The sequence below is a fragment of the Macrobrachium nipponense genome, chromosome 43 (genome assembly GCF_015104395.2).
Source record: "Macrobrachium nipponense isolate FS-2020 chromosome 43, ASM1510439v2, whole genome shotgun sequence".
NCBI lineage: Eukaryota > Metazoa > Arthropoda > Malacostraca > Decapoda > Palaemonidae > Macrobrachium > Macrobrachium nipponense.
In genome coordinates this window covers 38,860,349-38,883,135 of record NC_061104.1, presented here as the reverse complement: position 1 = coordinate 38,883,135, position 22,787 = coordinate 38,860,349, and the positions used below count along the sequence as shown (strand labels likewise).

Here is a 22,787-nt window from a genome sequence, read left to right as displayed (position 1 = left end):
GAGCTTGCATGTGCACAGAATATCTGCCTTCTCTAACATGAAAATTAGCAAGGTCAGTGATAAATATAGAAACAAAAACATCAGCAAGTCTCAATGCATTTGCATAAAGCTTAAATAGGTAAAGATGGTGATGCATTATGCATTAGTAAAAATACAAAACTATACCTCAGCAACAGGTAGTCCACGCTTCAGGGCTTGGACCCCAGGCCTTGGGTGATTCACAGTAATTTCTATGTTTGTACTCGTGGAGTTCAGTTCCATCATTTCGTAGCTCGAGTCAGGCCACACAACTTCAAGCCTGGGACAATTTGAAGGAGTGAAATTGAAATTGAAGTTTAGAAAAAATTAGACAAAAATTAAGTCCAATACTTAATGTATTATAAAAGATGCCCAAAATCTCTGAAGAATGAAACTATGAAACGAGCAGCAACATATATATTAAAGTCACTACTCCTTAACAGCAACGTGTTTAAGGGTCAAGGATCTAAATGTATAAGATTACATCATAACTCTAAAATGATATCTTATAAAACACTGGTAATATATAGCAATTTGAACATTATGAGCTCCCACAATGATACAAAACTATCCGTAAAAAATTTCAGGTAACTCAAATTAACATTCTGCTACTGGTGCAAAGATCAATTTTTAACAAAAGGTGTCATAAATATAACTAGGAAAACATGATAGTACCGAGGCACACTTACCTTGTTGGTTCATCTTGCCCAAAACCGAAGTGGGCAACCGGTTCCATCTGACATAGGTATCCAGACCCGGCATCAATGACTCGTGAATGTTTCCTCCCAGTAGTGTGCAATGTTACTTTAGCACCTCTTGCTGGGGCTCCAGATGATGTGAGGACTTGGACACGCAACCAACCATTGGACGAGGTGTCCTGGATAAAATAGCTTACATAAACTAAAAAAGTTTTTGACTTTGGAAAAACCTATTGTTGGTATTAGCTGTTGATTCCTCAAGGATTACCCTTCCATGTTCTATTCAGAGCTCCATGGTGACCAGACTAATGTTAAAGAATTCTCTTTTAGCTGGTCTTGTTGCCGGGTATTGTGTCGTAATGATAAACATTAATATAACGTGATAAAGTATAATTGGACTCAAGATAAGAAGACACTTTCTCTTATCCTCAGTGAATGCTGAATCCAATTAACCTTCGTCAAAACCCTCAAAAAGAAGTGGCAGCTATGTGCATATGCACAGTCATATTGCTTACATATGAACAAAAACAGACCAAGAAGCCATCCCTTTCTGTGGGTCAATGCAGGATAATCCCTTATCCAAATCGCATGTCTTTTTGTCGGGGAAGAGGGAGGGTTTTGAAGACTCAACAGCGACTACCAAAAACAGGGTTTTCTTACCTAAAAACCTGTTTTCTGACAGCGTAGTCACTGTCATGTCCTCAAGGAGCTATACAAAGAAATTGACAGGTGCCGAAAAGCTCTCAAATTCTAACCCTAACAACCCAAAAACATTTTTGGTTTACGGTCAAGCCACGAGTTTCAATGCCCCATTCTTTATTCTAAATACCTTCAGGTTTGGTAGCAAAGAACAAGAAACCATGTGCGAACCTACGTTTTTTAGGGTGAAGTTCTGTGGTGACTAAACTAAGCATTCTGGGTATGGTTGCAGTATTGTCAAATCTTCCCCAGTGATAGTTAGTGTATCCACCTGTTAGGATGAACCGTGATTTGCCATTGTGGCACCTATGGGTCAAGACTATCCATGCCACCTACCAATACACAATGTAGTCAAATTTGTTTAAGCTCGTGGCACTATGGCAATAGTGTTGCTGGAGCATAGGAAAAAACAGACCTTCTGGGATGTTTGTTGTTACCTCTAGGTAAACTTTAAGTGCTTGAAATGGGCATAAACGTAACGTTTTGCTGCTACATATAGTTTACTTAGAAGATTTCCTTCTTAAAGGAATCTCATTCTTGGCCAGGATAAACGGCCAGAGGGCAATAATAATTCATGGTCAGCCATTTGCATAATGTATTGTCCCCGTCTAAGAGAGCCCAGTTTGCTAATACGAGCTCCTGATACTAATGCAATCAAGATCACCTATTGTAGCTTGTGAGTTGTGGTTGTACCAGGTCTGCTGAATTGAGGGGCTGATTTGAATTAGGTCTAAGCACCTTGTTCAGGGACCAAGTAATTGGAACCTCTTGAGAGCGGGTCTTTGCAGTGCAAAGGACTGTAAAGGGAATTGACAACTTCTACACTAGAGTCAAACCATATTAAAAAAAGAAACTAACTCTTATGTAAACTCATAGTTAGGCTACAGTTTTTACCTAAACCAGATTGTTTATATCTAGCCCTAGGTTGTTTGGTCTACTATATAAAACAGTAACTTTATAATGTGAAACTTTATACTTATGCTATCACCTAGTATACCGTACTAGGTTACTGTCAAATCCTGATTAATTAATTTACCTTTATGGGTATGGGGACTAACCTGGTGTAATTTGCAGCCTTCAAGATAGGCCACTACCTCATGGTCCATTTGGTCTATGTACTATATAAAACAGTAACTTCCTAATGTGAAACTTTATAGTTAGGTATCACCTAGTATAGGTTATTGTCTAATCCTAATTAATTTACCTTTAAGGGTATGGGATTAACCAAATGTAATCTGTAGCCTTCAGGTTAGTCTAGACCTCATAGCATATTCGGTTTACATACTGTTTTTGGTCTACTATATAAAAATAGTAACTTACTAATGTGAAACTTTATAGTTAGGCTGTCACCTAGTCTAGGTTATTGTCTAATCAATCCAAATTATTTAATTCCCTTTTAAGGGTATGCACATGATAGCTTAGAGTACTATTAAGACTATGCTTAAGTATACAGGCAATATAAAAAGAAATTATCTATAGCCTTTCATCTAATACTAAGGTCTTTGGTGTAAACTTTAGCTGTTGCCTAGGCCCATAGCCTAATAGGATATGTCTTTAAATCTTACCTTAATTCAGATTACTACCTAATCTAGGTTATTTTTGTTCACCTTAAGGATATACAATCCTGGTTATAAGCTACAGACAATATCTACTACATTGTAGCTAACTTATTCTCATTAGTACATCGATGTAGATTGTCGGCTACTGCCCACTAGGTAGGCTATTGCTGACATTGTTATCTGAAAGGATTATCTGTTATTATTAATAATAATAACTGTGGAACATTTCTTTAGATAAAACTTCTAAACAGAATGATAAATTCTTCTAAACAATTTGCACTTCTACAAATAAAGATCATATCAATCGTGAGAAGCGCTGTGTGCTGGCAAAAAAGCCAGTCTACGGCTTCTCACATACGATAAAATCATTGTTCCACATTCTAAACTAATAATTTTTAACCGAAACTTAAAATTATGAATTTAGCTTTCAACTTAGATGTTTCCATCATCCTTGGTAACGAAAACAATAAGCAAAGAATTAAATTCTCAGACCTCTGGTTTGTTTACTGACAGAAAACGAAGGGATTCTTGGTCTATTTTTGCTCATATGTAAACAATATGACAGTGCATATGCGCAAAACAACCACTTCTTCTTCTTGTGGGTTTTGATTTCAGTAAACTAGTTTCAGCATTTGCTGAGGATAAGAGAAAGCGCCCTCTTATCCCGAGTTGTTTTATACTCTATCATGAGTTACAATGTTTATCATTTCGACACAATACCCAACCACAAGACCAGCTAAAGAGAATTCTTTGACATTAGTCTGGTCACATGGAGCTCTGGATAGACCATGGGAGGGTAATCCTTGATAACAAGACAGAGACTACTTTATCAAAAACAAATAATAAATAGCCTCAAGAAGAATTTATTTTGTATTATACAAGAGACAGATTCTCCATTTTTACCTAGTAATCAGATTTAAGATAGAAGATTTAGGCTATTTATTTTGTATACTGTGTATCTACTGAACATGCCTTCATCCAGATGCCAAAGTTTGACAATAATGATATGTATTCACATTTTCAGAATTTTCACAATTTTCTATACACTAAATAAAGTTATAAAAGGTATTTAATTTTTTTATACCTGGTCTGAGCTTAACTTGTACACAGATAGTGGTTGCTCCGCTGATTCCCCATGAGAGAGAATAACCTCCAAGACACCATCACCATCTAAATCTGTTACTGTGCCACCTATAAAGGAGAAAGTTTCTTGTCAAAAAATTCTTCAATGGCTTTTATCGGCAGTCTTACTTCCTTCAAGTTCAACCATTTATGGGATACTTCACCCAACCCCCTCCCTCACTACACCCTTTTAACAAAACTTTAGCTGTGGACCAAACTGGCTGAGTTCTTGAGGCAGATTTAAGAGGCACATGTCTATAATAATCATCATATCAGAAGACAAACATCTACCAAGAGAAACAAACCATCGTGTACATTTCCTGTTAAAAAAAGGGTACAAGGAGAAGTTTAACCATACTGCTGTGAGGATATATTCATAAGTAACTACACAAAAACTATACAAAGCAATAAATCTGAAAAAAAAGAAAAAAGAAAAAAAAAAGAATAAAAAAAGTTTCCGATCCTTGCAGTCTCTTTCTATTTTGCTTGAGCAAAGAGTCAAGATTGAAGCAAAACATAGTTAAAGCAGTTGGACAGCTATGCAGAGAAAGATCAAAGCAAGTAAGAAAAAACTACAAGACAGAAAAGAATGCAGTGCAGCTGGAATCTGAAAAGAGGTTGCAATGAATCTTTAGTATAGCCTACAATATGAGAAAAAATGCAGACGACACCCCTTTCATTTGTAAGACACTGCAGGTAGCAATGAAGGTTCATTGAAGTATCCTTTGACTTCAGAATACAGTTTCTGGCCTTCTTATTGCCCATTCTCCTTGGTTTTTTCTCACCTGGCATAGTGGGCCAAGTACTTTAACTTTATTTTCCTCCAAACTTGACATCTCATTTGTGAGATGTACCAATCTAGTAGCTGGCAGATGTCTCAACACCTTGTCTACTTTATATGACTATACAGGCAGTCCCGGGGTTACGATGGTCTTGGCTTAAGACGTTCCGAGGTTACAACGCTTTTCAATTATATTCATCAGACATTATTTCCAGGGTTACGACGCCTACAACGCTCATCTGGCAGATGAAATATGACACCAAAAATGCAAAATAATCAATATTTGAAGGTTTTTTTGATGAAAAATGCCATAAGAATGCAGTTTACATAGTTTTCAATGCACCCAAAGCATTAAAAGTAAGGTTTTCTTAGGATTTTTGACGATGTTCCGGCTTAAGACGATTTTCGGCTTACGACGCGTCTCAAGAACGGAACCCCCGTCGTAACCCGGGGACTGCCTGTACTTGTACCCAGCAGCCTTTTTATTTTGGCCAGATGATTGAGAGTTCAGGTTGGTTATCTGAATACCAGTTAACAAGAAGGTTACTACATATTTCATTAATATTATCATTACTGAGACATTACTTAATGATTATTATGACTGACACAAATAAGCCTCTACCATTATGAAGTACTTTAATGAGACAAGTAAATACCATTTCTTGACTCCCTTTCGGGTCTTCAGGAAGATCTGTTCTTAAATAAGAGGTGAAGCTGGAGCAAGGTCACATTAAAGTAGTTGGACAGCTAACTGGGAAGACACTACAAGGAATGGATGATTAGCAATACACCTGAGAACCAGGGTAAGTAGGGATGTTGTAGAGGACCTTGTGTGTGTGTGTGTGTGTGTGTGTGTGTGTGTGTGTGTGTGTGTGTGTGTGTGTGTGTGTGTGTGTGTTTGAGGGGGTGGGGGATTTGGAAGGAAGGTTATTTAATAATCTTAAAATACCTGTGCCTCGTCCATTTTTCTCTTCTGCATCTCCAATGTTGAGCTTCCTCACAGTTAAATCCTGATCATTCAGACCACGGTCAACAGTGAACAATTTGTTTGGAGCTGCACCGCGATAAGCTATGTTGTTGAGCAAAACCTGACAGGCAATAAAATACCATGACAACAACTGCATGTTACATTTATATTCAAAATACTGTATTCCATATAAACCATCAACTATTATGACTACCTGACACCATAATAAAAACATGGCAACAACTGTATGTTATCTTTATAATCATACTACCATATCCTATATAAATATCAAACTATTATGACTACTGTATTGAAAATTAAAAAATATTCTTCTAATAAACAACACATACATTTGTAATGAACATGCTATAATAAGTAACAAACCTCTAAATTTCCATCATTGTTGAAATCTGCAGCAATGACTGTTCTAATTGGAGAAGGGCTTGCAAATTCCTCTGTTGCAATGTTCTGTTATGAAGAAAACTTGTAAATTAAAAATAGGAGTGCTAAAATTTCAAAGATTTGTCTCGGCTATCTTTCATTATCTTAGTTATGTTTGTAAAATTATCTTTTTAAATACTAGCTGCAATATTTAACTTCTAGAAATGCACATCAGTGGATCCTTCAAAAATTAAATTTTGATTGCAAACTCATTAGCTTTATAATCTCATTTTCCTGTCCCCATGACTCTAGTGGCAAACTGGATCCCTTTTTTACCAAGATAAAGAAGTTTTTTCCATCAGTCTGGATTAGTTTCTTGACTGCCTTAATTACCCTCTTATTATTCATTTAATTCATTTATCCCTATTCTATTTTTCATTCAGCACACTGTTATCTAATAGCAGTTACAATTTCATTGCCAGCCACCTAACAAAGAATAGATACAATGATTTCAATGCTGGCTTGGAGGTATTTTAGAGGATTTTTCACATACTTACTACTTCTGTTACAGTTCTGGTATCTTTTTTTAATATTTTCCTGATCTGGTGCAGTTTTCTGTTTTGATTTTTGTACTGTCATTATCAGGCAACCAATCATTTGCTAATTACCTCTATGGCACTGCTTGTAACTAACCTAACTTAAAATTGATCATTTTGTCTCTACTAAGCACTGCATCTCATTATATTTCATAAATGTTTCCCTTGTAGCTCCAATGCAATCAATCTCTAAGCAATATTATTTATCTTAAAAACAAAATTAATTTGTGTAACACAAACCTCTTATTTCACATGTTTTGTGAAACTGTTTCAGACTAGTAGAAGGAATGACTACCTCTACCCCAAAAGAAACTGTGAGCTCAAATGCATATTCAGCCAGGACAACTGGCAAAATTCTTCTTCTGTACAGGGCCTAAATGATTGTGTGGATGTACAATAAGGCTAATACAATAATGGGTTTGTAATGAGAAATGCAGGTAATAGTAGTAACTCTAAAACAATCTGTGGTGTTCTGAGTTCAATTCACCAATGCCTTATCACTGAACTACTAGTTGTCAGTAGCCTAGCTTACGAGTTGGCTGAATGCCTCATTCTCATCATTCTCAGGGAATATAAATTATTCAGTTTCGACTCTGCTCTTGGCTGGTACTTCTAATCCCAATAAATTTTGGGGGACAATTTTTCTGTGCAAATTGAGACTATAAAGTACTTATTGCATTTCTAGGAGAATTCAGAATTATTTGTATTTTTCAATTATAAAGAAGTACTAAACTACAAAAGCAAACCAAACAAGGAATATTCAACCTTAAATTTTATATTAAAATGCCAAAAGCTTTTTCCACATATAAATAATTACTCTCACCATGAATGTTGGCTGTCCTGCTGTATCCTCTTGTTGCAAAAAGATCCTGTGAGGTCCATTCCAGTTTCCAAAAACAATGTCAATTTTCTCATCTCCATTGAAATCTGTCAACGCGACTCCACGTCCATGCTGGTAGGCATCACTAACACCTGTGCGTAAAAATTTTTTTTTTTAATAACATTGTATTTAAAGCAACAAAGCAACCCTGAATACAAAGCATGTTACATGGATAAACATGTCTCAAGAGTCTAGTGAATCCAAAAAGACCACTGTAAAAATACAAATTAATAAAAATAATTTTGAAAATGTGTTGATCCTGTAATCTAATCTTGTAGTTGGTTGGTCTATTCCAAAATGAGACTATCTCATAAGAAAGGAAATTCCCACAAAGGCTGAACCATTTTAATTCCAATTCCTATCTGCTAGACCAAGTTTGGATACTACTCTGTATATGTATCTATTCCCACAATCTATTTCTGTTACTGTAGTTTATATTTGTAACCTTTGATTATCTTGCAAGTTTCTATTAACTTCTTGGTGAACATTTTTCTGATGAGTACAAGTTGAGGCATCCTGTCCTCCTTAGATATCCAAGGTGATTTCAGGTATTAGTTTGGCTGTTCTGGCCTGTAATGCTTCTCATTTTCAATTATACTTACTCTAGGCCAGTGACCAACTAACTGCATGCTCTAAGTGGAGGCCAAACTAGCACATTGTGTATAGTTAGTATAGTCTCCTTTTTCCTAGAGGTAAAGTGACATTGACTGCATCCTAGTATTTCCTGGGTCTTTATTGCAACTTCAAACATTTTATCATTTTATCAGAGGAAAATGTTGAATGTTCTGCCATCATTTTTCCTAAAGGGTTTTGTGTCTAGACTTCTAACGAAATTCTGAGAGCTACACGAGACCTATATTAACTGTTGGCACTAACCTGTATTTACTAAATTTAGGGATTGAATCATCCAGGGTATACATCAAATACTTTATAGAGATCATAAGAGTAGGATCATTCAACACAGATACATAACATCACTAAAAGGATTTGTTGTTACATGAGGAATTCATAAAGTTGAAGTAAAAAAGGAATACGTAGATCAGAAAGAATCTATGAAAAGATAAAACCCAACATAAAAATTCATATTGTCACTTTAGAAGCCATGGGTAACAGATAACAAATGAAGATAGCTAAAAAGTAGTTCTCATAGAATGGAACAAGGAATTTAGACCAAAAGACCAGTGCTGGGACCTATAGAGTCTTTCAGTTCTGAAATGGAAATTGAGAGTAGAAAGGTTTGAAAGGAGTAACAGGAGGAAAACCTCACAGTTGCACTGTCACAATTGTAAGGAGAGGGTGGATAGCAAAATAGAAAAAAAGAGAATATGACAGAGGTACAGTAAAAGGAATGAAAGAAATTGCAGCTAGGAGCCGAAAGGATGCTGCAAAGAACTATAAGTAATGCCTACAGTACACTGCATGAGATGCATTGAAGGAAAATTCAAGATTTTTGGTAACTCACCTGTGTTTGCAGCAACATCTGTGAACCTTCCATTGCCTTGGTTCTTGAACAGGAAATTTGGACCATGTTCATTGACACAAAAGATATCATTGTACCCTTTATCATTCAGGATAGGACCAACAGTTACACCACGTCCACCTGTAAGAATGAATACCTGTCGTACTGTACTTAATATTTTTTGAGCTAATTACACTGAACATATTTTGTCAATTTGCACTGAACAATATTTTTTTCAGTTACGGTATTTGCATGCAACAATTTTTTAGTTAACTGCAATGAAAAATATTTTTTCAGTCATCTGCTGGAACAATAATTTTTTTAGTTAACTGCACTGAACAATATTTTTTCAGTTATCTACATGAAACAATTTTTAGTTAACTGCCCTGAACATATTTCATTCAGTTTTGGACTGAACGATATTTTCAGTTATTTGCATGGAGCAATAATATTTTTTTGTTAATTACACTAACAATATTTTTTCAGTTTACTGCACTCAATAATATTTTTTCAGTTAACAGTATAGAACAATAATTTTTCAGTTAACACCTTGCACCCGAGAAAAAAAAATTTTGTTTTTACACAATTATAAATTTTTTCTTTGTCAAACAGTAAAATTTTGGGATAAAGGTAATGAGTGGTATAAAAAGCTGACTTAATCATGTCAACTATTTGACTTCAACAAATATTGAAAAGCCCTTGCTAAATGAAAAGAAAAACTTGGTATTTAACAAAAACTGCAGATTGAAGAAAAGACAGATTACATAGTACAAATGACCAGCAAGATTATGAAAAAATTTCACAAAAAAACATTTAAATAACAGGAAACTATTAGGTAATTTTCTCTCTCTATCTCTCTTTCTCTCTCTCCCCCAGACATTTTCATCATTTCACAACTGTCCAGAACCACTATATTTCTAAGCGTGGAGATTATCCACAGTAGCTGTTGAAATAGTGGCTTTTCAAAGGTCATAACAGTAGGTTTTATCACCTATTGCACATCTTCTACCATTAACCTTCACCTAGAAAATGTGGCATGGTTAGCTGCTAAGTGTAATGAACTAGGTACTCTCCCAAATTGATGACTTTGTTCCAGTTCTAGCAACTACTAATATTTTCTTATGCTGTTAAAGGCTACAAGGTACTTCTTCCAAATGTTTTGGTGCAGCCTGGAGTGAATTTTAGTAAGGATCAGATTCTGTTTTGCAACATTTACTAGTCAATTCCTAGGTCTGGCTTTGGTTTTGCACAGCCTCACCAGAACTTTTTATGAATTCCTGGAAGGCACCTCCTTCCTTGGCTTTACAGTCAAGATAGTGATTCTAGTGATTTTCAATAATAAGGCAAAAAAATGAACAAAATACCAATCAGAAACCAGCGAGGCAACCACCACCCCCATGATTAACGGATCTTAGCACTCACGTCTTTCATGAAAAAAAAGGAGAAAAAGGCAAAAGAATTGAAAGGAATCAGTAACAAATAAATATAAATAAATTAGTACTGTATTATCCAAACAGCCAAAGCAAAGCTAAGGATGTTTTTACACTGATTATTAAAGTCCTAAGATACACACACAAAAAGGAGGGAGTCTCAAATATACTGACTGGCCATGTGTACTTAGCTATGATGCTTCGTCAGTCTTGAAGATATCACACTGTGCTGGTCTAAGGCTATTTGAACTGTGACTGACGGCTCTACATTACTGATGGGTTTGCTATAAGCAACAATAATTTTACCTTCTTAAGTTTCAGACAATGTTATTAAGCACAACAACTCTAAAGTGTGGTTACCTTTCTAGCATACACACTAGAGATAATTTGTAACAATTACTGCTGAAAGGGAAAAAACAATGACAAGTTTCTGTTACCTGTTAGTTTCTCAACACCAACCTCTCGGGCAACATTCCTAAGAGCTATTTTTCCAGCAGAAACGTCACTCCGACTTTCATCCATTTCAATCAGTGAATGAGGTCCAACACGACCTTTTGCATAATTAGCCAAGTATATTGCATACCTACAAAAAATGCAAAACTTACATTAGTGCCATGTCTACAAAATAATGGACAAAAATTAATTAAATCACTATAGCAAAACTTACATTAGAGCTGTAAATACAAAATAATGGAGAAAAATGAATCAAATCACTAAAATAAAAACACTAATACGGAATTTCATGTTATAAGAATACAAGAGGAAAATATTTTCAAAATAGTTTAAAGAATTACGTATTTGAAGGTATCTCGTACCTTCCATTACCAGTACGGTCGACACAAGCAACAGATCTTCCTGCAAAGTAACTTGCGATGTCTTGATTGATGTCATCTGACAAGAGGTCAACATATTTCCCTGTAAGGGGAAAAAATGTTAGGCAACCAGACATTGTTATGATGACTTAAAAGTTCAGTACAGGCAGTCCCCAGTTATCGGCAATCCGGTTTATGGGCCTTGTCTAGCGCCATAAAAAAAATTGGCAATTTAAGGCGCCTTAATGGGCTGAGTTCCAGTTACTGGTGCCCGGTTTTTGTTTATCAGCAACCCCCAGGGGGTGACACAACCCCCGTCAATAATCTGGGACTGCATGTAATGTAATGCACAAGACCTAATTTTACACACAGCTTTTTCCCCTAAAACTATCTGTTTATAAAAGCCGATCATGTATAACATTCAGTATCCGAGTGGTGTAACTACCTGGTAATAGGCAGCATTAAGGCATTTAAAATTAAGCAGCATTACTGTACATTATCTAGTTGATAACTGCTATTGCCCTGAAAAATCTATTTGGGAAATTGATGATTTGATCCGATTTAAGAAAGTTTGGTCAGATGACTTAACACCGGAAAGATTTGACAAATTATTCAAGAAGAATAATGACATTCCAATTCCGATCCACTTGGAAAAGTATTTCACTTGGTTCCCTTCAAAAGTGTGGACATGGATAACACAGTTCCCTATCTAGAGAAACTTGTTCACTGACGGTCTAGAATTATCTCTATTCGATCAACGAGGGCAAGAAGTTTCTACATGACCCAGCAGTTAAATTAAGATGATTGGGAGCACAGCATTTCCCAGTCCAATCTTTACTAAATCACTTAAATACATATCCCATATTAATCATTGAAAGCAGCTTATTTACCATTTCTGAATTTGAAGAGTTTATCAGAATATGAAGCCATTCCAGAATATGCATTGTTGGTATTCAAGAAGTATATCTCTTCCATTCCATCTCCATCCACATCGCAGGCTGACACCCCAATTGCCTGACCACCCACGTCTCTCAGAGAGTAAAATGGAGAGCTCGGGTCATCTACTGCAATGTTCACAAGTTGGTCTGTCTCGCGGTTGTACTTCAGCACAAGATTTGGGCCATTATACCTGTTGAAAGAAAGAGGCAATAGTAATATAGTCATCTTTAAACAGCTGCATTCACATAATAGTTTACTTGTTCTAATCTACACTCATTGATAAATCAAAACTGCTCTGTACTTGTATTGCTGGGTAAAGAGGACCAAACACACTCGAATACTTTTTTTAATACCCAAACCATAATGTTATCAGTCAACCAAACACAGAACTTGCCCAGCTACAACCACTTACAGCTGTCCATCATTGTCTACCACACATCAATGCATTTTTAATACTAAACTATGATGTTATCAGTCGACCACAAATAGAACTTATCTGGCTACAACTACTTCCAGTTGTCCATCATTATCTTCCACACATCTATGCATTTTTAATACCAAAATTATATTTTATTATAAAAATAAGTTTTATATATACTTAGCTAAGAATTTCTACTGAACGGCAGCTTGAATTTTGAAATTTGCAGTAGCAATAGCCTTTTGTTTATGTAGGTGACAGACCCCACCCACTTTCAGAGTAAAAGAGGAACAACTCAGCCAAGAGAAGGATGGGCTCCATTGCAATCACTGAGTAAGTATATATAAAACTTTATCATAATATCATTTTTATAAAAGTAACTTACCCAGTAATTACTTAGCTGAATCCATATTGCAGGTGGAGGGATTCATGGAGTTATATTACCACAAACCATTAAAAACTTTTAATGAGATGACAGCAGACTAAAAATAGGCTAGCATTGATACAATGCTTGTTTATCCATACCTGGTGAAAGAGCTGCTGTGGTTGGCACTCATCTCAACCATGTAGCAGCGTGGCCATATAACCAGGATTGCCTTTACTGAAGTGGGTACTTTGCAGTAAAGGAGAAGTCCAATCACTGATGAAGTATGGAGCAAGCTTTGCAATGCTGGATTTATAGGATCAGCAACAAAGCATAAGCTATAAACATACATGCCCCTGCCCAGGGTGCAGTACCATAAAAAACATAACCAGAGACACTGTCATCTAAACCACATAAAAAAAATAACCACAACCACAAACTAGGTACTTTGTACCCTCCAGACTCCCCTAGGACTCAACACCCTATATCAAGGTGAAGAGAAAGAGGGGCAGAAAACTAGCTTCCTCCCCGAACACTATGGCAGCCACAGCCAATGGTCCTAATGTGCTGCAATTGATTTAGACCATTTCAACATCCCACAAATAGTGCATGACGAACACCGACTTGTACCTCTACTAGATCAGCTGTAAAATCGAAGCGAGAGAAAGGTTATGCTTAAAAGCCACAGACATAGCTACTGCTCTTACATCATGGGATTTTGCCTTCAAGATGGGTAAACCGTCTTCTCAAATTTAGAAATGAGCCTCCAAAATAATATCTCTAAAAAAGAATGAAAGAGCATTCCTAGACAAAGGCCTAGAAGGGGTTTTCTTTTCAAAACACCCACAGATTGCTAGCTAGCCCTCGGACTTTCTCTGTTCTTGGTAGATAATATTTACGGGCCCTCACGGGGAACAGGACTCTTTCTTCTTCCTCTGGGCCTAAGATGTCTGAAAGACTTATGATGGTAAAGGAGCGAAGCCAGCGCTGTGACGGATTCTAATTCTTTGCAAGAAAACCCAGACTGAGAGATCAAATCGCTTCATTATTGGAAAAACCCACTCTCTTGTCTATAGTATGGAGTTCACTGACTCTTGACTCTTTTAGCTGTAACCAGAACCACAAGAAAAATCATCTTTTTTCTAAGATCTCTAAGTGAAACAGATCTAACTGGCTCAAAATGTGGACTCAAGGCCACTTGAGGACCACATCTATACTCCACGAACATGACACTTCCTTCTTAACTTTGGACATGTCAAAACATCTAATAAGATCGGAGAGATCTTGATTTGAGGATAAACCTAACCCTCTGTGTCTAAATATGGAGCTGAGCATAGCTCTATAACCCCTTAGAGTTGAAGACAGTCCTCTGGTGGATCCGCTACTTCAGAAACAGTGGTATGAGAAGATGAGACTATGTCTCTTACACCATTGTCTGAACACTACCCACCTTGCTTGGTAGACTCTGCTAGTAGACTCTCTTCTACATATACCAATTGGTTCCACTGCAGCTCTTGCAAAGCCATCCTGTCAAATAAGTCTGCGGACAGTCAAAATTCTATCAGGACCAGAGTGGACGTGCCCTGATGAAATCTGAAGTGGGGCTGTCTGAGCAGACATGGAATTAACAGGAGCCTTAGAGAGTTCACAGTGAGATCAAGAAGTTCCAGGAACCATTCCTTCTGCAGCCAAAAAGGGGCTATTAGCATCATCCTGATGTTTTGGTGTGACTGGAACTTCCTTATTGCCTCCCTTATAATCATAATTGGAGGGATGCGTAAACTTCCAGGTCAGACCAATTTTGCATCATGGCATTGTTGCCCAGGTAAGAGGATCTGGACATGGTGAGCAAAAGGTAGGTAGGTGGTGATTTTTGGTTGTCGCAAACAAGTCTAGTGTCAGCTCCCCCACCCCAAGCTTCCACTCTGTCAGGAGTACAGTAATGCACTGAGAAAAAGAACCGTGGTGGCATACTTCTGGATATTATCAATGCAAAATGGAAATATCTATTTGAGGGTTTTTGCCTCCGGATCTAACGCTGCTTCACTATTAGTATCGTATTATAAAAAACAAACATAACGAATATGCATCGTTTCCTTGGCTCTTTTAAAAAGTTATGTTTTACTTTACTGTATCCAATATTATATTGTATGTATTCTCATATCATTATTGTATTATAAATTTAGACATAATGATTAATGTTGTAGTTTGGAAATCAGCTGAGGGCATTATGAAGTAAGTTTATTTCGCCATATTTAACTCAATTCAGAGCGATTTTCTTCCTTCTACATAGTTAGCGTAAATGAATCTCAAGATACTCGATTTATATAAGACAAGGTTATTTTTCATTATACAAAATGTTTTTAAGTAAAAATATTACTTAAATAGGTCTCACTGTGAACTAATTTTTTTTTGTTAGTAGATGGTGCTGGGGTAATTTTTTTTTTTAAATCAGGAGATTCAGTTCGATATTTTTACCTGATTTGAGCTTTACATATTTATCTTTTATCAGTGTGTGTGTAAAAAACAGTAAAATGTGTTCCTACATGCTCAGTAGTTTTGATTAAAATACTTTCCTCTCCAATTTTATTTTGTTCATGGGAGTTTAATCCATGTTGCCGATGCACAATAATTGATAGTTATTCTACAGCTTGAACATTGTTTTCTTAGCTTTAGCTACAACTAGCAACAAAAATTTAGTAGTACGGCAAAGTATTTTTCCTTGCCTATCTCTTCTCCATAGCAAATAGGGTAGAGTGTAAAACTATCATTCCCATTCTATTGTGTCATTTGTGACATAACTACGGTAAACTATTATATGATGGTAGAAATGCGATTTGGTTGTTCTTTGGTTATAACACTACTAACAAAACGTTAATCATTCTCTTTTACAATTTAAGTTTTTTTAACTAGAAGATGGGATAAAGAGGCGGAGGAAAAGAGGTTCATACACGAGATTCAAGACGTAAAATCAGAGTATATATGGTAATATTTAGGTTATTTTACTCAAATATTTTCCATTTCTATTGCATATAGGTCAAATTTATTCTTACTGTTTCTTTATCAATTTACTTTGCTTTTACTGTCCTGCAGTTTATAATTTTATGTTAACAGTAAAGCTATATCTTACTTTGCGGGTACTGTTTGTTTATATAAATACATAGTACATATAAACTTTATTGCAAGTTGCTAAAAGAAGACTCTTGGTTTGGGGTGTATTTCTGCTTGAAATAATTTTCAATTGTTTTAGAAGGATAATTTATAGTATATCTTTGTTAGAACTATCAAATTTGGCAGTGAACTGTTAAAATAGGCAGTTATGTATAAGCATTTTACAGTAGTTTAAGGGGTACAGGTTATAAATATACCTGGACTTCATAGCAAACACGCATTCACAGATGTATACAATGAAATATCGGAGTTTCTTTTATAGCAGGGTTGGTTTGGACGCTTTAATCCATCATCTCAGTGAGCTACTGTACTTGTCTTCGATGTCTTAGCTGATCCACCAGCACATTGTATCTCCTTTGAATAAAACGTGTCACCAGCTGAATCAATTCTGATCAGCCCAAAGAAGCAGATCCTTGGCTATCTTGCAGAGGGAGAACGAGTGAGTTCCCCCTTGCAGTCTGATGTATGCCAGCGCTGTGGTGTTGTTCACGTTGATGGCCACCATCCTGTCGTAGACTTCCTCTGAAAAAGTTGTAATCCCAGATGCATTGCTATTAACTTTATCAAATTGGTGTGAAGAATTCTCTCCTGTTGAGACCATACTCTCAAGACTTCCTTGTCCACCAAGAAAGCTCCCTAACTTATGTCCGACGTGTCAGAAAAGAATTCTAGGTCGAGGTTCAGGGGAAAAAAATAACTTTCTTTCCATTATACTTTCTGAAGAACCTCACCAGCGCAGCCTTCCGCGACCTCTTGAGAACCTGACAAAACGCATATGTCTTGATCTCCAGGTACTCCTCATTTAACGACGTACTCGTTTTACGACAGCTCAGAGTTATGATGACAACATGAAGAGAGAAAAAAACCCATAAAATGAAAATAAAAACATTGCCAATGGTGGCCAAGAGAAAGACTATTCAGTGCCAATAATCTAGGTTAGCCTAGTTTTTGAAAACCTTGAAATCAGTGGCTAAAACAATATATAAGGCTTTAATATACAGTGAAACCTCTACATATGAAAGTCCCTATAAATGAAAAATTCAGGTTACGAAAACAAAGACAAAGATTTTTTTTCTTTCTGTGTATGAAAATAATTCAGGTTGTGAAAGGGTAAAGTCCGAGATTTGCCTGGGCCGCCGAATCAATTTTAAAACTAGCACGCATCCAACTCAGTAGACTCGCCACCATCCTCCCGCTCTCCCATTGGTTCCTGATGCTAGTCACCGCCGTAAGATCCTGCTCTCCTATTGGTCAGCACCTGTCCCATCATGCCTCTATGTAAAAGCGTTCCTTGACCATTTTTTGCGGCAGCGTTATCGTAAACACTGGAATTCGTTCATTCACACATATTTTGTTAATTAATGTAAATTCGTGTTAGTGATTTCGCTTTCGTTGTACTGTAAGTTACTTTATCGTGTTGTGTGTGAACTTAATTACTTACGCTATTACTATGGGTCACAAGAATGTTGCTGAAGTTCACGGAAAGAAGAGGATGCTTTCTATGGAGAACGAAGATGGAGATAATCAAGAAGTGTTAATGTTTTCTGCCATTTGTTAATGTATTTCATAAAGTTTAGTGCTAATGTTTTCTGCCAATTTTAAATGTTTTGTAAAGTTAAGTGTTCATGTTTTCTGCCATTTGTTCTCCTCTTTCGTCAATTTCGGACATCGCCTCACTCGAAAGGTAAGGTTCCACATTTTACTACATATAGGGTACAAGAAATACTGTACGTACATGTACGTACAGTATTTCTTGTACCCTATACATTAATAAACTTTATTTACAGGTACAGTCATGGTTATGTTAGGTATCGAATGGTCCAAATTGTTGTATTTCACTGTTTATTGGTCAATTTAGCTTTATTATAAAATTTATTGTGGTGTTTTTGTAGGGCTTGCAACGAATTAGGCAATTTACATGTAAAATGTAGTTCTAGATACGATTAAATCAGGTTACGAAGGCCGCTTCGTAACCTGATTTAATTTAGTATCCTGAGGCACTACTGTACTTAGTAAAGAAAAGTTACACAGTTGAACCTCTTAAAGTTGGCATTCTATGCTCTGGGAACTCCACTGCTTGGCTTGATTCAGCTGCCATTAGTTCGTTGCGCCACCACACGGTGGCGCCATATTTGTTTACAACTTCAACATAGCAAAAATTATGCCATATCTCCTTTGTTTTAGTGAGAATAATTCTTAGTAATGAATAGAAAATCTGTGAAGTCAAATATGTTTTTTATATTAACTTGAAAATAATATATTTTTTTTATATATTCCACTTGAAAAGTCTCTACTAAGTCAATCCTTTTAATCAAAACAATGAGACATTTGGCATGCACAAATTCTTTACTCTTAGTATGCTTGAAAGACTTACATGCAATACAGTTTGATAATTTTTTGTACAACTTTGTATTTACATACATATTCGATATGTCACCCATGAGATCAGATGATACTAGAGGTAAGAAGTGCAAGAGTAAATCTTTATCAATAGCAGAAAATGCTTATCCCATTAGCAAATAGTTCAGTGTTCACTTTCCTCAATAGATGGCGTTGTGCTTTGTTTACGTTTTGACGGCGACATTCAAATGACCCGTGAACCCGTGATCACCGAAATTCATTCATTATTTTTTTCATCTCAATACCCTCTACAATAAAAATGAATGACGAAGAAACTAATAGCGATAATTATGAAATACCAAATTTAGAATATGAAAGTCACTGCTAAATACTATGCAGATTGTGAGAAAATTTTAGTACTGTACTTACTTACTAGCAGGCTAACGTGGGAATGTAGGCTAAATGTGTTAAGTACACTATTTTAAAGAATATTATATAATATGAAGTTATCAAATCATAAAGTTAAAATATATGAGTAATAAAATGACAAAAAGCGTTGTCAGAACTTTGCCAAGTAGTAGGCTATGTCAGAAACTAGTTCTGTGTATATGACTAAAAATGAATGCTCTTAGTCAAAATAAAGAGAATAACATGTTTAACATGGTCGCTGGACGGAACCCGTTGTTAAACGAGGAGTACCTGTATTTCCAGGTCAAATTGATCCTCAGAAAAAATTGTAGAGGCCTCATATGCAATCTTCCCAACTTTACATATTGCTCCATGGAAGTCAGAGTGCCCAGCAGACTCATCCATTGAGTGGCTGAACACGACGAAATGGACAGGAACAGACTGACTTTCTTCAGGCAGTCCTCTACCCTTCTGGGAGATGAAAAAACCCGAAAAATCTGAGCATCTATCACTATCCCTACACAGAGAATCCATTGGGATGGAGTCAGCTGAGATTTCTGCAGATTCATTATATAAACCTATATCGTACATCACTGAAAAGGTCTTTTGAAGGTCCATCATAAATCTTTTTTTTATGGGTGAATGAATCAGCCAATCATCCAGGTATAGAAAAGTTGATCCCTAGTAAATGGAGCCACTTGGCTAATGGAGCAAGCACTCTGGTGAACAACTGTGTTGCTGTTGACAGTCCTAAACATAAAGCACGAAACTGGGGCACTTCGTTCCCGAAGATAAATCTTAAATACTTCTTCGAGTCCTGATGAATTGGAACGTGGCAGTATGCATCCCTCATGTCGAGGGAAATCATCCAGTCCCCCTGACGAATGGAAGCGAGGACGGACTGATTTGTTTCATGTGGAATTTCATTGTCTGAACGTAAAAATTCAACGTGCTCACATCGAAGACCGGCCTCTATCCTCCTGTAGACTTGGATACTGAGAATAGCCGGTTGTAGAATCCTTCAGACTCAACATTCTTCACCCACTTTGATCATTCCTTTCTTGAGAAGGGACGACACTTCGCCTGAGAGGGCTGAATGCTTCTGCAATGTTACAGAGTAAATCGCCAATGCGACGGGAATGCTGGTCAATGAATGCTTCTTTTTGAAAGGAATGGTGTATATTCTTTCAATATTTATTACCCACAGCTCTGCCCCTTTTGCACTCCATCTCTCCCAAAAAAGACGGAGTCTTGCTACAGGCGCATGAAGGACTGAGTCCTCGCTTACAAGCTGCTGGTTTCAAAGAGAATCTCTTCATGGCACATGAGGCAAAACTAACAGTTGCCCTCAGTCTAGAATGTGACCTCTGTCTGCTGTCATGAAAGGGCTGAGTCTGAATAGGAGAAGCTGACTTGCTGGCTATCACCCACTCTCTAGAGGGTCTAGTGGAATGAGCCAGTAAATCTAGATGAAACTTCTTGTGGAGAATCTAGACAATCTCCTCCACCATAGAACGCAGAAAAAGATGAAGTTTATCGAGTAGCAAGAAAAGGAGAGCAGACTTATGGGACAACATATACCCTCTTCTTGAAAATTCCCATGGCCTACAAGGCAATTATTTCCACAGAGCCATCTCTAACTGCTTAGTCTGCACAAGAGAGGACACTACACCAATCTGCGGCAATGTCATCCAGTAGGTCCAGAAATTTAAGAATTTTTCTAGCTCATGAACCTATGGACCAGTCTAAAAACTACAGTGATCTTTGCCTAAGAGTTGGTGGGATGGGTAGCCACCTCATCCACAATCACTTCACTTACAATGGTACTGGCACTCTCCCTAAACTTGCCCATGAGGACATGCATAGATGCCCTAATTTGGGCCAATGTATTGACAAATAAGCCAAATCAAATTTCTGGTCAAATTTTGACTTGAGGCTGGTGAAGTGTCCGGTCGGTGAAGTGTGGGAACCAGGAGAAAGGGAACGTGTAGGTACATCAGCATTACTAGACTTAGGCGTAATGTCCTGAATAACTAAAGATTTAAGTTTGTCTCTATTAACCCTTAAACGCCGAAGGGGTATATTAAAAATCGTCTTCCGTGTGCCGAGGGAGTCTCGGAGTGAGCGCGAAGCGGGAAAAAATATCTTTTTCAAAAATTCACAGCGCGCTTAGTTTTCAAGATTAAGAGTTCATTTTTGGCTCCTTTTTTTTTTGTCATTGCCTGAAGTTTAGTATGCAACCATCGGAAATGAAAAAAATTATCATTATCATATATAAATACTAATGCGATATATGATAGCGCGAAAACAAAATTTCATATATAATTGTGTTCAAATCGCGCTATGCGCAAAACGGTTAAAGGTAACAAGTTAATTTTTTTTGTAATGTACACTAAATTGCAATCATTTTGGTATACAACACATTGCAAACGATAAAAGCAATACAGAGAAAATATTATCACAAAATGATGCATGAATTTGTAACAGGCTGATGTAAACAAATATTTTTTCAAAAATTCACCATTAATCTAAATATTGTCCTAGAGACTTCCAATTTGTTTTAAAATCAAAATGAAGACAAATGATTGAATATTACCATATTGTAAGAATATTAGCTTACAATTGCAGTTTTTGACCATATCTGACGAGTTAAAGTTGACCGAATGTCGAATTTTTTTATATATATTATGCAATTATTTTGGAAATTAGAAAAGCTACAACATTCAAATATTTTTCGTTTTATTCTACATGAAATTGCGCATATTTCCATATATAAAATTCTATGAAATACTAATATGATATGGAGCAAATATTCCGAGAATGTGACGTATGCATTTCTGAGATTTGTGGGGGAGAATCTGCGTGCGGAGGGAAGGAAAGTTTTTTAAATTCACCATAATACTAAATATTGTGCTAGAGACTTCGAATGTGTTTCGAGATGAAGATAAATGGAACTAAATGATGAATATTACTAACTGTAAGATTTTTAGCTACAATTGCATTTTTCGACCATTTCTGTAGAGTCAAATTTGACCGAACGTGGTTTTTTTTTCTATTTATCGTGATTTATATACAAATATTTTGAAAATGAGAAAAGCTACAACCTTCAATTATTTTGGTTGTATTCTATATGAAATTGCGCACATTTTCATATACAAAAATTTATGTAACGACGGAATAATTTAAAATGGTGCAAACATTACCACAATCGCACGCATGATTTTTTCGGAAAAGTTACCGCGCGGACGTAAGGAAAATGTTATTTTTTTCATAAATTCACCATAAATCGAAATATTGTGCTAGAGACTTCTAATTTATTGCAAAATTAAGGTAAATGATTGAATATTACTAGAATATAAGAGTTTTAGCTTACAATTGCGTTTTTCGACCATTTCGGTAGAGTCAAAGTTTGACCGAAGGTTGAAAATGTGTCACTTACCATTTTTTATATGAAAATATTTCAAAACTGATAAAAGTTACAACCATGGGTTGTTTTTTAGTTGTATTGTGCATGAAATTGCGCACATTTCCATATATAAAACTTTATGTAACGGCTATTTAAAATGGTGCAAACATTACTACAATCGCACATATGATTTTTTTCGGAAGAGTTACCACGCGGACGTAACGAAAACGTTTTTTCATAAATTCACCATAAATCGAAATATTGTGGTAGAGACTTCCAATTTGTTGCAAAATGAAGGTAAATGATTGAATATTACTAAAATATAAGAGTGTTTGCTTA

General features: G+C 36.3%; 1 protein-coding gene across 3 annotated transcripts in view; it reads right to left on the bottom strand.

The window, feature by feature from the left end:
* Window positions 1-22,787, bottom strand: part of LOC135213668 (cartilage acidic protein 1-like) — an 80,543-nt gene that overhangs the window by 12,428 nt on the left and 45,328 nt on the right. For all 3 annotated transcript variants that reach the window (XM_064247731.1, XM_064247732.1, XM_064247730.1), the window contains exons 4-13: window positions 12,293-12,531; window positions 11,406-11,505; window positions 11,028-11,173; window positions 9,164-9,301; window positions 7,645-7,793; window positions 6,229-6,312; window positions 5,827-5,965; window positions 4,059-4,165; window positions 708-895; window positions 166-298 (exon numbers count right to left, since the gene is read on the bottom strand). In XM_064247731.1, coding sequence (XP_064103801.1) covers window positions 166-298; window positions 708-895; window positions 4,059-4,165; window positions 5,827-5,965; window positions 6,229-6,312; window positions 7,645-7,793; window positions 9,164-9,301; window positions 11,028-11,173; window positions 11,406-11,505; window positions 12,293-12,531 — 1,423 coding nt within the window. The remainder of the gene's footprint in view (window positions 1-165; window positions 299-707; window positions 896-4,058; window positions 4,166-5,826; window positions 5,966-6,228; window positions 6,313-7,644; window positions 7,794-9,163; window positions 9,302-11,027; window positions 11,174-11,405; window positions 11,506-12,292; window positions 12,532-22,787) is intronic.